Raw genomic sequence first — 13,460 nt, 5'->3', positions numbered from 1 at the left:
GTCTAGTATATTGGGACCAAACTGATCATACAGTGAAAGTGTCACACATCAAATCATTTACTCAACAAGCTTTTAGAGAACCCCATACCATAGTTTTAAACAATGTTGGGGTTCATCCTAATTAGAAAGTGGATGTTAATACAGAATCCATTGCCACAATTTAAACAACTACATAAACAGCGCAGCAATGCCCCAACTTTGTACCTTCATGTGCCACTCGGGTGGATATATCATGGAGTCTTGTCCACAAATTGAAATTAATGTTCCCTTATTTTAAATTGTAGGTACTAACAATGTTCTTGCCCTAAGATTTATCCATCAGTGAGACAATGGCATTAAGAACAGCAATTTCCAACCTTCCAGAAGTACAAAATTTAATTCACACAGACAGTTATTAAGAAATTTATTACATGTTAGCTGGGCTTTGTGGGCCCAATTGTCAATGATTGAGGGCCAGATTGGACACCCTGCAGTAGATAATCATTTCCACATGCATGTCCCATCTCACTCCCTGGATTACTTTATTCAATGGCCGTATTAGTGTAGACTTGCTTGAATATTGCTTTAACTTCAGTCACCCACCAGTATATTAATTGAGTGATTAATGGTTTTTCTTTTTCCCCTTTTCCTGTACCTTCTGCATTTGCTATTTCACCCATCAGCTTTATGCCCTGCTCGGAAAGGATACATGTTGCTGTAGCTGAGATGGCAGCTCTTTTTCCAAAGGTGAGTCATTTTTTTTTTTAATCTATATTTTAGTTTCCTTGTTTTCCTTGAACAAAATGTTTGTTAATTCCAGTAAGTAAAGTCTTCAGCTAAGTTAAATGATTGGTACAAGGCCAATGAAGTTTCTAGTTCAGATTGGAAAAGAGAAGTGGAAAGGAAAAAGGTAACAAGAGTCTAGAGATAGGCTGTGGAAAGTCGGGGTTCTGAAAGGTCACCCATTCCATGGATATTCCAGGATAATCTGTATGTACTTTATTGTAAATTGGTGAGAGCTCAAATTATTGTTTATAAGTGACTCCACAATGTCACACCGGCAATTAAAATCCTGAACAAATGCAACCTTCTGATGTCAAACCAGGAAGTTCTGCCAATAGTCCAGAGTGCATTTGGTGATTGACTTGCAGGCAAAATACTCATCAAACATGGAGTGGCAAATCTACGACTGGGAGTTGATACTGTTCCCACTTGGCACCAGGTAAATCCTGCAAGTCAGTGCCGTGATTGATAGGATGGTCCTGACTGAAAAGCAGTAAGAAATTCACTGGTGCTGTGCCTAGTGGGCTGTGTGGCTCTAGTAGAGCTGATTAAACTCCAGACTTGCTGCTGCCAACTCTCTGGATTTAGGTTAGTGGGATGTCTTCTTAAGAGGAGAATGTAAACTCCACATAAAAGGAACATATGCAGATGCTAGAAATATTGAAAAAGAATGCTGGAAATACTCAGTAGGTCAGGCTGCACGTGTAGAGGGAGAAACAATTATCATTTCAGGTTTTGTTAATTCATTATTGGGATGTGGGCATCATTGGCTAGGCCAGAATTTACTGCCCATCCCTAGTTGTCCTTGAGAAGGTGGCGGTGAGCTGCCTTCTTGAACCACTGCAGTCCCTGAGGTGTAGGTGCACCCACATTGTTTTGAGGGAGAGAGTTCCAGGATTTTGACCCAGCGACAGTGAAGAAATGCCTATATATTTCCAAGTCTGGATGATGAGTGACTTGGAGGGGAACCTCTAGGTGGTGGGGTTCCCAGGTATCTGTTTCTCTTGTCCTTCTGGACGGTAGTGATTGTGGGTTTGGAAGGTTGATGACCTTTAATCTAAACTGGAAAAGGTTGGAAATGCAAAATCTTTTGAGTAAGTACAGAGGCAAGGAAAGGAGAAAAGGAGGAGATGAGAAGATAGAACAAGAGGGAATGTCTGTGACAGAGTGGATGGCGAGGCTGATTAAATGACGAAAGCGATAATGGTGCAAGCCAGAGGGTGGTAAGAGGACAAGAAAATGAACAAAAGATGGGCCTAGAGAAGCTGCAAATAACAAAAGCAGGATCATTGCTAGCAATTGCTGTCTGAAGGAGTGGGAGCAGTAGTTTGATTCTGAAATTGTTGAACTCCAGTGTTGAGTCCAGAAGTCTGTGAAATGTCTAGTTGCAAGTTCTACCCTCTCCAATTTAATGAACCCTGCCATGTCGCTGATCCAGGCTTCCACGCTTGGGGGCCGCACAACCAGGGGCTGGTTTAGCACAGGGCTAAAGAGCTGGCTTTTAAAGTAGACCAAGGAAGGCCAGCAGCACGGTTCAATTCCCGTACCAGCCTCCCCGAACAAGCGCCGGAATGTGGCGACTAGGGGTTTTTCACAGTAACTTCATTTGAAGCCTACTTGTGACAATAAGCGATTTCCATTTCATTTCATTTTTCATCTTTCCACTGTAGCAGAATCCTCCGCCGGGCTACCAGGGACGCAAAGGCCAGAATACCGGCCCCTTTTGCCTCCTGCACTCCCGGCTCGTCCGATACCCCAAATAGTGCTAACCCCCAGCTCGGCTTAACCCGGGCGTTCACCACCTTAGACACCGTCCTCGCAATACCCCTCCAGAACCCATCCAGCGCCGGGCATGCCCAGAACATGTGGGTGTGATTTGCTGGGCTCCCCGAGCACCTCCTACACCTGTCTTCCACCCCAAAGAACCTGCTCAGCCTCGCCCCTGTCATATGCGCTCTGTGAAGAACCTTAAATTGTATCAGGCTAAGCCTGGCGCAAGAGGAGGAAGAATTAACCCTACCCAGGGCATCTGCCCACGCACCCTCGTCTATCTCCTCCCCAAGCTCCTCCTCCCATTTACCCTTTAGCTCCTCCACCGAGGTCTCCTCCTCCTCCTGCATCTCCTGGTAGATCGCCGAGACCCTGCCCTCTCCAACCCACACCCCCGAGAGCACCCTATCCTGGATGCGGAGTGCTGGAAGCAGCGGGGACTCCCTCACCTGCCGTCTTACAAACGCCCTTACCTGCATATACCTGAAGGCATTTCCGGGGGGGAGCCCAAATTTTTCCTTCAGTGCCCCAAGGCTCGCAAACGTCCCATCTTAAAAACAGGTCCCCCATCCTTCTAATTCCTGCCCTGTGACAGCTCAGGAACCCTCCATCCATTCTCCCCGGGACGAACCGATGGTTCTCCCGGATCGGGGACCAAACCGAAGCCTCTACCACACCCCTGTCGCGTCTCCACTGCCCCCAAATTTTCAAAGTCGCCGCTACCACCGGACTCGTGGTGTACCTAGTTGGCGGGAGCGGCAGCGGTGCTGTCGCCAGCGCTCCCAGACTCGTGCCCATGCAGGACGCCATCTCCAGCCTCTTCCACGCCGCCCCCTCCCCCTCCATTACCCACTTGCGTATCATCGCCACATTGGCAGCCCAGTAATACCCACACAGATTAGGTAACGCTAACCCTCCTCTGTCCCTACTCTGCTCCAGAAACACCCTTCTCACCCTCGGGATCTTTTTCACCCACACGAATCCCATGATGCTCCTACTGACCCGCTTAAAAAAGGCCTTGGGGATCAGGATGGGGAGGCACTGGAATAGAAAAAGGAATCTCGGGAGCACCGTCATCTTCACCGACTGTACCCTACCTGCCAGGGAGTGGCAGCATATCCCACCTTTTAAACTCCTCCTCCCTCTGCTCCACCAGCCTCGTCAAGTTGAGCTTGTGTAGGGCCCCCCAGCTCCTGGCTACCTGGATCCCCAGGTACCAAAAACTCCTTTCCGCCCTCTTCAGTGGAAGCTCGTCTGCCCCCCTTCCCTGTCCCCTGGGTGTACCACGAAGAGCTCACTCTTCCCCACGTTGAGCTTATACCCGGAAAAGTCCCCAAACTCCCTGAGGATCTGCATCACCTCCGGCATCCCCCCCCTCCCCAACTGGGTCCGCCACATACAGTAACAGGTCATTGGCATACAACGAAACCCCCCCCCCCCCCCGGACCAGCTCCCTCCAGTTCCTGGACCCCCTTAGAGCCACAGCCAAAGGCTCAATTGCCAATCCAAATAGCAAGGGGGAGAGGGGGCACCCCTGCCTCGTCCCACGGTACAGCCGAAAGTATTCAGACCTCCTCCGATTCGTGGCCACACTCCCCACCGGGGCTTTGTAAAGTAGCCTAACCCAACTAATGAACCCCTCCCCGAACCCAAACCTCCTCAACACTTCCCAGAGGTACCCCCACTCCACCCTATCGAAGGCCTTCTCCGCGTCCATCGCCGCCTCTTATCTCCGCTTCCCCCTCCACTGCAGGCATCACGATTACATTAAGGAGCCTCCGCACATTGGTATTCAGCTGCCTTCCCTTAACAAAACCCGTCTGGTCCTCGTGAATCACCCCCGGGACACAGTCCTCAATTCTGGTAGCTAATAGCTTCGCGTCCACGTTGAGGAGAGAGATTGGCCTATACGACCCACACTATAATGGGTCCTTGCCCCGCTTCAAGATCAACGAGATCAGCGCCCTGGACATCGTCTCCCTCGCCTCATTGAAAGTCCTCACTAATAGAGGGCCCAGCAGGTCCATGTACTTCCGGTAAAATTCCACCGGGAACCCATCTGGCCCTGGTGCCTTCCCCGCCTGCATACTCCCAGCCCCTTAGTCAGCTCCTCCAGCCCTACCGGTGCCCCACGCCCAGCCACCTGCTCCTCCTCCACCCTCGGGAACCTCAGTCGATCCAAAAATCGACGCATCCCCCCCCCCTCTGTCAGGCGCTCAGACCTATACAGCCCCTCATAAAAGTCTCTAAATACCCCATTTATTCCCACCGCACTCCGCACCGTGTTCCCCCCTTTGTCCCTAACTCCCCCAATCTTCCTCGCTGCCTCCCGCTTCCGAAGCTGGTGTGCCAACATCCGGCTAGCCTTCTCCCCGTACTCATACACCGCCCCTTGCGCTTTCCCCCACTGCACCTCTGCCTTCTTGGTGGTCAACAGGTCGAACTCGGCCTGGAGGCTTCGTCGCTCCTTGAGTAGGCCCTCCTCGGGGACCTCTGCATACCTCCTATCCACCCTTAAAATCTCCCCCACCAATCTCTCCCTCTCTCTCCTCTCCTTCTCCTTGTGGGCCCTAGTGGAGATTAGCTCTCCCCTAATCACCGCCTTCAGCGCTCCCAGACCACCCCCACCTTCACCTCCCCATTATCGTTAGTCTCTAGATAGCTTTCAATGCACCCCCGGATCCGCCCTCTCACCACCTCATCCGCCAGCAAGCCCACATCCAGGCGCCACAGCGGGCGCTGATCCCTCTCCTCCCCTAGCTCCAGCTCCACCCAATGCGGGGCATGGTCTGAGATGGCTATGGCCGAATACTCCGTGTCCTCCACCCTCGGGATTAGTGCCCTGCTCATAACGAAGAAGTCTATCCGGGAGTAGGCTTTATGGACATGGGAAAAAAAAGAAAATTCCCTGGCCCCCGGCCTGACAAACCTCCATGGGTCCACTCCTCCCATCTGGTCCATAAACCCCCTCAGCACCATGGCCGCCGCCGGCCTCTTACCCGTCCTGGACCTGGAGGGATCCAATGCTGGATCCAGTACCGTGTTGAAGTTCTTTCCCCCCCCCCCCCTCCCCCCCCGCCCCATTATCAAGCTCCCTGCCTCCAGGTCCAGAATCCGGCCCAACATGCGCCGCATAAATCCGGCATCGTCCCAATTCGGGGCATATAAATTCACTAATACCACCCGCACCCCCTTCAGCTGACCACTCACCATCACATACCTACCTCCATTGTCTGCCACGATGTTCAGCGCCTCAAACGACACCCACTTCCCCACCAAAATCACCACTCCTCGATTCTTTGCGTCCAACCCCGAGTGGAAAACCTGCCCTACCCACCCCTTTCTCAGCCTAACCTGCCATCCTCAAATGCGTCTCCTGGAGCATAACCACATCTGCCTTCAGTCCCTTCAGGTGTGCGAACACACGGACCCTCTTGACTGGCCCGTTCAGGCCTCTCACATTCCAAGTTATCAGCCGGATCAGGGGGCTTCCGGCCGCCGCCCCCCGCCCCCCCAAACCCCTGCCGATTAGCCATCCCCTTCTCTAGGCCAGCCACGTGCCCGCGCCTCCCGCACTCTCCATTCCCCCCCAGCGGCAGACCCCCGCCCCGACTCTCTCTCCAAGCTCCAGCTCCCCTTTGGCCAATGCAGCAGCAACCCAGCCCCCCCCCCCTAGCTGCGCTGCTCCCTCCATAGCACTCCCGTAAGCCAGCTGACTCCTGACCCCGGCCACTCCCGCCACTCCATCGACCCCCCAGCTTGGTAGTCTCTCTTTCCCCTCCCCCCCCCCCCCCCCCCCCCCCCCCCCCTGTCCATCCATCAGCGGGCGCTCCTCTCCACCACCATCCCCCCACCCCCCGGCTCTGCCCCCTTCCTTCCCTAGCGGGGGAAAAAGCCCACGCTTTCCATCAAACCTGCCCCGCCCCCTCTGGCGCAGCTCCTTTTTGCGGACTAATCCCAGCTCCCCCACCTCGGGCCTCCCATCTCCCCTCCCCCCAACGGGGCCCCGTCCTTCCAACCACCGACGCCCACACTCTCTCAAAACCCCCACTTCGAACCATTTCACCCTACCCCACCCAACCCAAGGAAACAATACATAACAGCCCCCTAACCACAGTAACCACAGTAGCCCCCGGGACCTCCCCTCACAACCGACCCTCAGTCCGTGTCCAACTTTTCGGCCTGAATAAAGGTCCACGCCTCCTCTGGCGTCTCAAAGTAATGGTGCCGGTCCTTAAACGTGACCCACAGTCGCGCCGGCTGCAGCATCCCGAATTTCACCCCCTTCCGATGCAGAACTGCCTTAGCCCGATTGTACCCGGCCCTCTTCTTGGCCATCTCCGCGCTCCAGTCCTGGCATATACGGACCTCTGCATTCTCCCACCTGCTGCTCCACTCCTTTTTTGACCATCTTAGGACACACTCCCTGTCCACCAAGCGGTGGAACCGCACCAATACCGCCCGCGGCGGTTTGTTAGACTTGGGCCTCCTCGCCAGGACTCAGTGGGCCCCATTCAGCTGCAGGGACCTCGGAAGGCACCCGCGCCCATCAACGTGTTCAGCATCGTGACCACATATGCTCAAGCATCCGACCCCTCCACTCACTCCGGGAGACCCAGAATCCGCAGGTTCTTCCTCCTCGACCGATTCTCCATGTCCTCGAAATTCTCCTGCCATTTCTTATGCAGCACCTCGTGCGCCTCCACCTTCACCGCCAGACCCAATATCTCGTCCTCATTCGCCGAGGCCTTCTGCCGCACCTCCCGGATCGCCGCCCCTTGGGCCTTCTGGGTCTCGACCAGCTTGTCGATCGAAGCCGTCATCGGCTCCAGCAGCTCTGCTTTCAATTCCATGAAGCAACGCTTGAGAAACTCCTGCTGCTCTTGCGACCACTGCGCCCACGCTGCCTGGTCTCCACCCGCCGCCATCTTGGCTTTCCTCCCTCGCACTTTTCGCTGCACCAGAATTACTTTTTTCACCGCTCCACTCCTGGTCCAATCCATACAGTGCTGGGGAAATCGTACTGTCACCTTCCCACACTGGGAGCCATTGAACAAATGCCGCTGGGGACCCTAAAAAGAGCCCAAAAGTCCGTTTCTGGCGGGATCTGCCGAACGTACGACTTAGCTCAGCATAGCCGCAATCGGAGGTCAACTGGTCTAACTTCAGCTGCTATTTGTGGGAGTGAGTTTCACACCTCTCCCACCCTTTGAGTGCAGAAGTTCTTCCTAACACCCCTCCTGAATGGTGTAGCCCCAATTTTTATACTATGTCCCCTAGTTTTAGAATCTCCAACCAGTGGAAATAGTTTATCTTTATCTACCCTGTATTTCCCTCTTAATATCTTGAAAACTTTGATCAGATCATTCCTTAATCTTCTAAATTCTCGTGAAAACATGTCTAATTTGAGTAATCTCTCCTCTTAATTCAAACCCCTGCAATCCAGGACTAATTTTTGCTAAATCTACGTTGCACTCCCTCCAAGGCCAAAATATCCTTTCTACGGTGTGGTGCCCAGAACTGCTCACAGCACTCCAAGTGGGGTCTAACCAGGGTTTTATATAGCTGAAGCATAACCCCTGCGTTTTTGTATTCCAGTCCTCTAGATATAAAAGCTTGCATTCCATTAGCCTTTTTGATTATTTTCTGCACTTGTTCCTGCATCTGAACTCCCAAGTCTCTTTTGGACATCCACTATACCTAACCTCTTTCCATTTAGAAAGTATTCTGCTCTATCCTTTTTTGGTCCAAAATGGATAACCTCACACTTTAGGTATCGTAGAATTCACAGTACAGAAGGAGGCCATTCGGCCCATCGAGTCTGCACCGGCCCTTGGAAAGAGCACCCTACCCAAGCCTACACCCCCACCCTATTCCCCTATCCCAGTAATCCCACCCAACCCAACCTTTTTGGACACAAAGGGCAATTTAGCATGGTCAATCCACCTAACCTGCACATCTTTGGACTGTGGGAGGAAACCGGAGCACCCAGAGGAAACCCACGCAGACACGGGGAGAAAGTGCAAACTCCGCACAGACAGTGACCCAAGCCAGAAATTGAACCTGGGACCCTGGAGCTAACCACTGTGCTACCATGCCCTCCATGCTTACATTGAATTCCACTTGCCATAATTTTACCCATTCACCTAACCTATCAATATCTCCTTGCAATTTCTGCTATCATCTAAGCTGCCTCCAATGCCGCTTAACTTTGTATCATCCTCAAGTTTGGATATATGATTTTCTATGCTATCATCCAAGTCATTAATGAATAGTGTGACTAATTGAGGCACCAACACAGATCCCTATGGTACACCACTAGTCACCTCCTATTATCCATTATCCCCACTCTCTGTCACCTGCCACTCAACCAATTTCCTAACCATGTCAATAATTTGTTCTCAATTCCATGGGCCTCCACTTTCGTTAATATCTCTTGTGTGGGACTTTATGAAGTGCCTTCTTGAAGTCCATATAAATGACATCCATAGGCATTCCCGTCCACTACCTTAGTCACCTCTTCAAAAAATTCAATAAGATTAGTCAGGAATGACCTTCCCTTCACAAAACCATGCTGCCTCTCACTGATCACCCAAGATTTTTCAAGGTCTTCGGTTACCCCATCCTTGATCATAGACTCCAGCAATTTCCCCATCACAGATCTTGGGCTAACTGGTTTGCAATTCCCTGCTTTCCTCATTTCACCCTTAAAAAGTGGAGTTACATGTGCAATTTTCCAAATCAGTGAATCTAGGGAATTCTGGAAGATTACAGTTAGGGCATCTACAATGTGCTCCCCTACTTCCTTTAACACCCTCGGATGGAAACGGTCAGGTCCTGGGGATTTGTCACTCTTTAGTTCCATTAATGGTTCTGCACTTAAGTCTCGGTCCACTCTTGACTATTAATTTTTTTGGCACTTCCGGCAAGTTATCCTCCTTTTCAACTGTAAATATTGAGGCAGTAATTGTTCAACATGAAGCCTAACACCACCTCTTCCTTCCATCCCCAACTTGCTCTTCTTTCCCTGTCTCTATACGTGTTAAACTCCTGTTACCTGTTCTAACTCTTGTTTCCCATTCTAAAGAAAGGTCACCGACCTGAAACATCAACATGATTGCTACATAGAACATACAGTGCGAAGGAGGCCATTCGGCCTATCGAGTCTGCACCAACCCACATTAAGCCCTCACTTCCACCCTATTCCCGTAACCCAATAACCCCTCCTTACCTCTTTTTTTTGGACACTAAGGGCAATTTAGCATGGCCAATCCACCTAACCTGCACGTCTTTGGACTGTGGGAGGAAACCGGAGCACCCGGAGGAAACCCACGCAGACACTGGGAGAACGTGCAGACTCCGCACAGTGACCCAGTGGGGAATCAAACATGGGACTCTTGCGCTGTGAAGCCACAGTGCTATCCACTTGTGCTACCTATGTGTACTTCTCCACAGCTCGGTGTGGAGATTTTTATGTGGTCATTAATTTCTGTGCAGGTCAGAAACCCAACTGATCCAAGTAAAGTTACTGTAATATAGCTATCCCTCTATCATTCAATCTATTCTCTATCTCTTATCTATTCTCTATTATCTATTTTCTCTATTATCTATCCCAATATTGTTAGATTTTCTAATTTTTTCTCACATTATCTGGACTTTGAAAACAATGTATACTTTTCTGTTGAACTATTAAGTTGTGTGGAGGGTAACAAATAAAGAATGCTTCTTTCACTGTGTAGAAACCTCGTTCAGAGATGGTTCGGGCCTCACTGAGGCTATTAACTTCAAGTGCATACAGACTCCAGTCAGAATGCAAGAAAGCACTGCCTGCAGAAGCTGGTCCCGCAACTGACATCCAACTGGTAACACAGCAAGTTATCCAGTGTGCATATGACATTGCCAAGGCAGCCAAACAACTTGTTACTATAACAACAAAAGAAAACACCAACTGATTAGTTTTTTTTTCCTTTTTTATTTACAGAATATTTTTTTTTAGGTTAAAAGAAAATTGTTCTGGATATGTACCAGATTTGGTCTGGGCTTTCTGTCAGTATTATGTTTGCATGCTTTTTGATAACATTATTTACAATTTTTGGGTATTAAAATAACCTTCCTTCTGCCCTATATGTTTGCAGCAGAGTTATGCTATTTTTTTCTGGGTGCTATTTTCATTGTTTGACCTGAATACTCACCGGCAAGATAATGCTTTCTGGGAGTTGAAGCAGGCTGATAACAGTTGGTTAGAATTGTGCATAAAACTGAAGTGTATTGATAACGGCGGAAATATGTAGAAACTTAAACTGCATTTCTTCCAGTTACAACAATCAGCAGTGTTTCCTAAATTATGCAATGTTGGGGGAAATAGTTGCTGCATTGGAAGGGGTTTTGGGGGAGGGGGGGGGGGGGGGGGAAGAGGAGAGGACTTTTGTATGCACCAAAGCTATAAATAAGATTTTAATTATTGAGCAAACTTGGTAATGGTACAGGACTCCTAGTGAGGGAAACAAACTAAAGTTGCAATGGTAGAGGGCAGTTTGTTTGTATTGGATGGGTGATGTCAAACTTGGGTTTAGAAAGTCTTTGGATTGTATAAGGAGGGGGATTAAAATCGGGCACAGGCTGATGTTGAATGGTAAAACTACCTGGGATTATGAAAGTGACCAGACATTTGCTGAAACCAAAGGACTGTAGCCTATTGCTGAGCACTTGATTTTTGTTTTAATCGAGTGGGCAGTGAGTATTACCTGAAGTAGAAATAAAACTGTAGGACTATGAGGAAAGAGCAAGGCGGTGGGACTAATTGGGTAGCTCTTTCAAAGAGCCAGCACAGATACATTGGGCTGAATGGTAAAGCACACAAGCAGACCATTCAATAAGTTATGAAATATTTAAGAGAATAGGTCCATATTTATTTAGCTTTAGTAAGTGGGCTAAATCTAATTTTTAAAAGAATTCACGTTTTCTACTTTGCTCAGTTGAAGCGTTTTTACATCAAAAGAGCATTACGATATCTTAAATAATTGCTAATGAATTCTCATGTACGTGAATAGTTTTAACTGTGCTCCTTCATTCAGCAACATGCACAAATTTAATCCAGGGGCTGCAAAAATCAATAAAATCAGATTGGCCAAAGCATAATTGAACTAAAAGCCACACTCATTGCTTTGTGCAAATTGTATCTGATAAGATTATAGCTTTTAACTTACATGACTGACAGCATTGTAATTATGCAATGTACAACGAACCCTAAGGTATTTTGCATTTGTGTTTAGATTGTGAATGCAGAAGCTATTGATCATTAATCTTTTGCATGTCATTGTACAACATCTTTGGTCAGTTAATTCTAAGGAAGATCATTTACTTTTAGTTGGTAAAATATTGACTAAATTTGTGAAATGGTCAGTAAATTGTAATGACGTTTATAATCTAATACTACTTGCATTAAATTCCCATTGCTGTAAAACTGTGCATCTCAATCAGCTGCAGTGTTTAAAACCCTTCTGACATGGGGATTTCAACCTGCAGATTATAACCCATTACAGACGAGACTAGCACAACCTCGTTTGGATTGGTGCACTGTGGCTTCCAATTCTCCTTGATGGTAAATCAATTACCAGATGGAGGAATGGGGAAGTCACCAAATTTTTATGCAAGTGATTTTGAAATGGTTAAACTGGGCATCCCAGTTGATTTTTGTATTGACGATCGAATCTGCACCTAGACTAATGCAATGGAAAATAAGGTGTGGATTTGAACTGGCAGGACCAGACCAGAAGTGCACTTCCTGCCAGCAACTTGGTGTCTTTGCTAGCAGCTGTGAGATGGGAGGGGGGTGGGGGGAGGGGGTTCCGGGTGGGAAACTTCCTCGGTCATTATAATCATGTGTGTAAAGGAGAAAATACAGAGGGCGAAAATAATGAGAACATTTAATGAAGATGGGGTTAATCACAATTGCATCACTTTTTTCCTGAGGATAGTGATGTCAGAGTCTGTTCATGAACTTTTAGTTAGGTTCCAAGTGGGGGAATGGAAAAATTGGTAAGATGATGGAGATGGGGTTAATATTTGTGATTGAACCGAGCGGATATGGTATATCCATGCAGGTTGTACTCAGGACCTTCTTATTTTGATGATGAAAAATAAAGGGAGCGATTATTTTCAGATGGCGGATGGGTTTTGTGGTACTGTTATTGCAATATGAATGGGTGATTAAATGTTCCTAATAAATGACTTTACAGGGATTAGCATACAATTACCATACAACAGCATGAAATCTACGCACCAATGCGGTTCTGTGGTGGGATTTGACAGATTAGTTGCAGTGCAAGTCTGTTTTAAGAACTAGCAGCCTTTGAGGGCAGGGAAGTGTACTAATGTTTTTTTTCCTCACTTTTCTCGCCCCCAGAAAGAAAGATTTCACCCTAGATACCTTTGCACTGTACCTGTCATATGGATCTTCCTGTATAATATTTGTGTGTCACTTTTAGCAGCAAATGGATATATCAAAACCAACTAAGCATGGAACCGTGTACAGTTTGTAATGATGTTTACTCTGACTTATTAAATGCATTACATGTACATACAGTTTCCTCTGAATTCTTTATTTTCTTCCTGTACTCCACTCATTTTTTTTAGACTTTTGTTTATTGTAACTTACACAAAACTAGATCGATATTAACATGTCTGTATATTTAAATATCTCAAATTGGGTAGTATGACACAAATTTGTATAGCTTTAATATATAAAAATGTCCCAAGATGCCTCGCAAGAACATTATAAAACAAAGTATGACACTAGGCTACAGGCCAAGTGCTGTAAAATCTGATTAGAGTAGATAGGTGCTGGATGGTCGCGAGAACACGATGGGCTGAAGGGCCTATTTCCGTGCTGTAAAACTCTGACACTATGACTATGATGAGGATTCATA

General features: G+C 48.2%; 1 protein-coding gene across 12 annotated transcripts in view; it reads left to right on the top strand.

Annotated features, from left to right (window-relative positions):
• git2a (G protein-coupled receptor kinase interacting ArfGAP 2a) overlaps positions 1-13,110 on the top strand; it is a 146,071-nt gene extending 132,961 nt beyond the window's left edge. For all 12 annotated transcript variants that reach the window (XM_072481503.1, XM_072480289.1, XM_072480968.1 and 9 more), the window contains 2 exons: positions 663-726; positions 10,272-13,110. In XM_072481503.1, coding sequence (XP_072337604.1) covers positions 663-726; positions 10,272-10,484 — 277 coding nt within the window. In that variant the 3' untranslated portion in view covers positions 10,485-13,110. The remainder of the gene's footprint in view (positions 1-662; positions 727-10,271) is intronic.
• The last annotated feature ends 350 nt before the right edge of the window (positions 13,111-13,460 follow it).

Source organism: Scyliorhinus torazame, chromosome 1 (assembly GCF_047496885.1).
Source record: "Scyliorhinus torazame isolate Kashiwa2021f chromosome 1, sScyTor2.1, whole genome shotgun sequence".
Classification (NCBI taxonomy): domain Eukaryota; kingdom Metazoa; phylum Chordata; class Chondrichthyes; order Carcharhiniformes; family Scyliorhinidae; genus Scyliorhinus; species Scyliorhinus torazame.
This window is presented reverse-complemented; position numbering and strand designations above follow the sequence as displayed.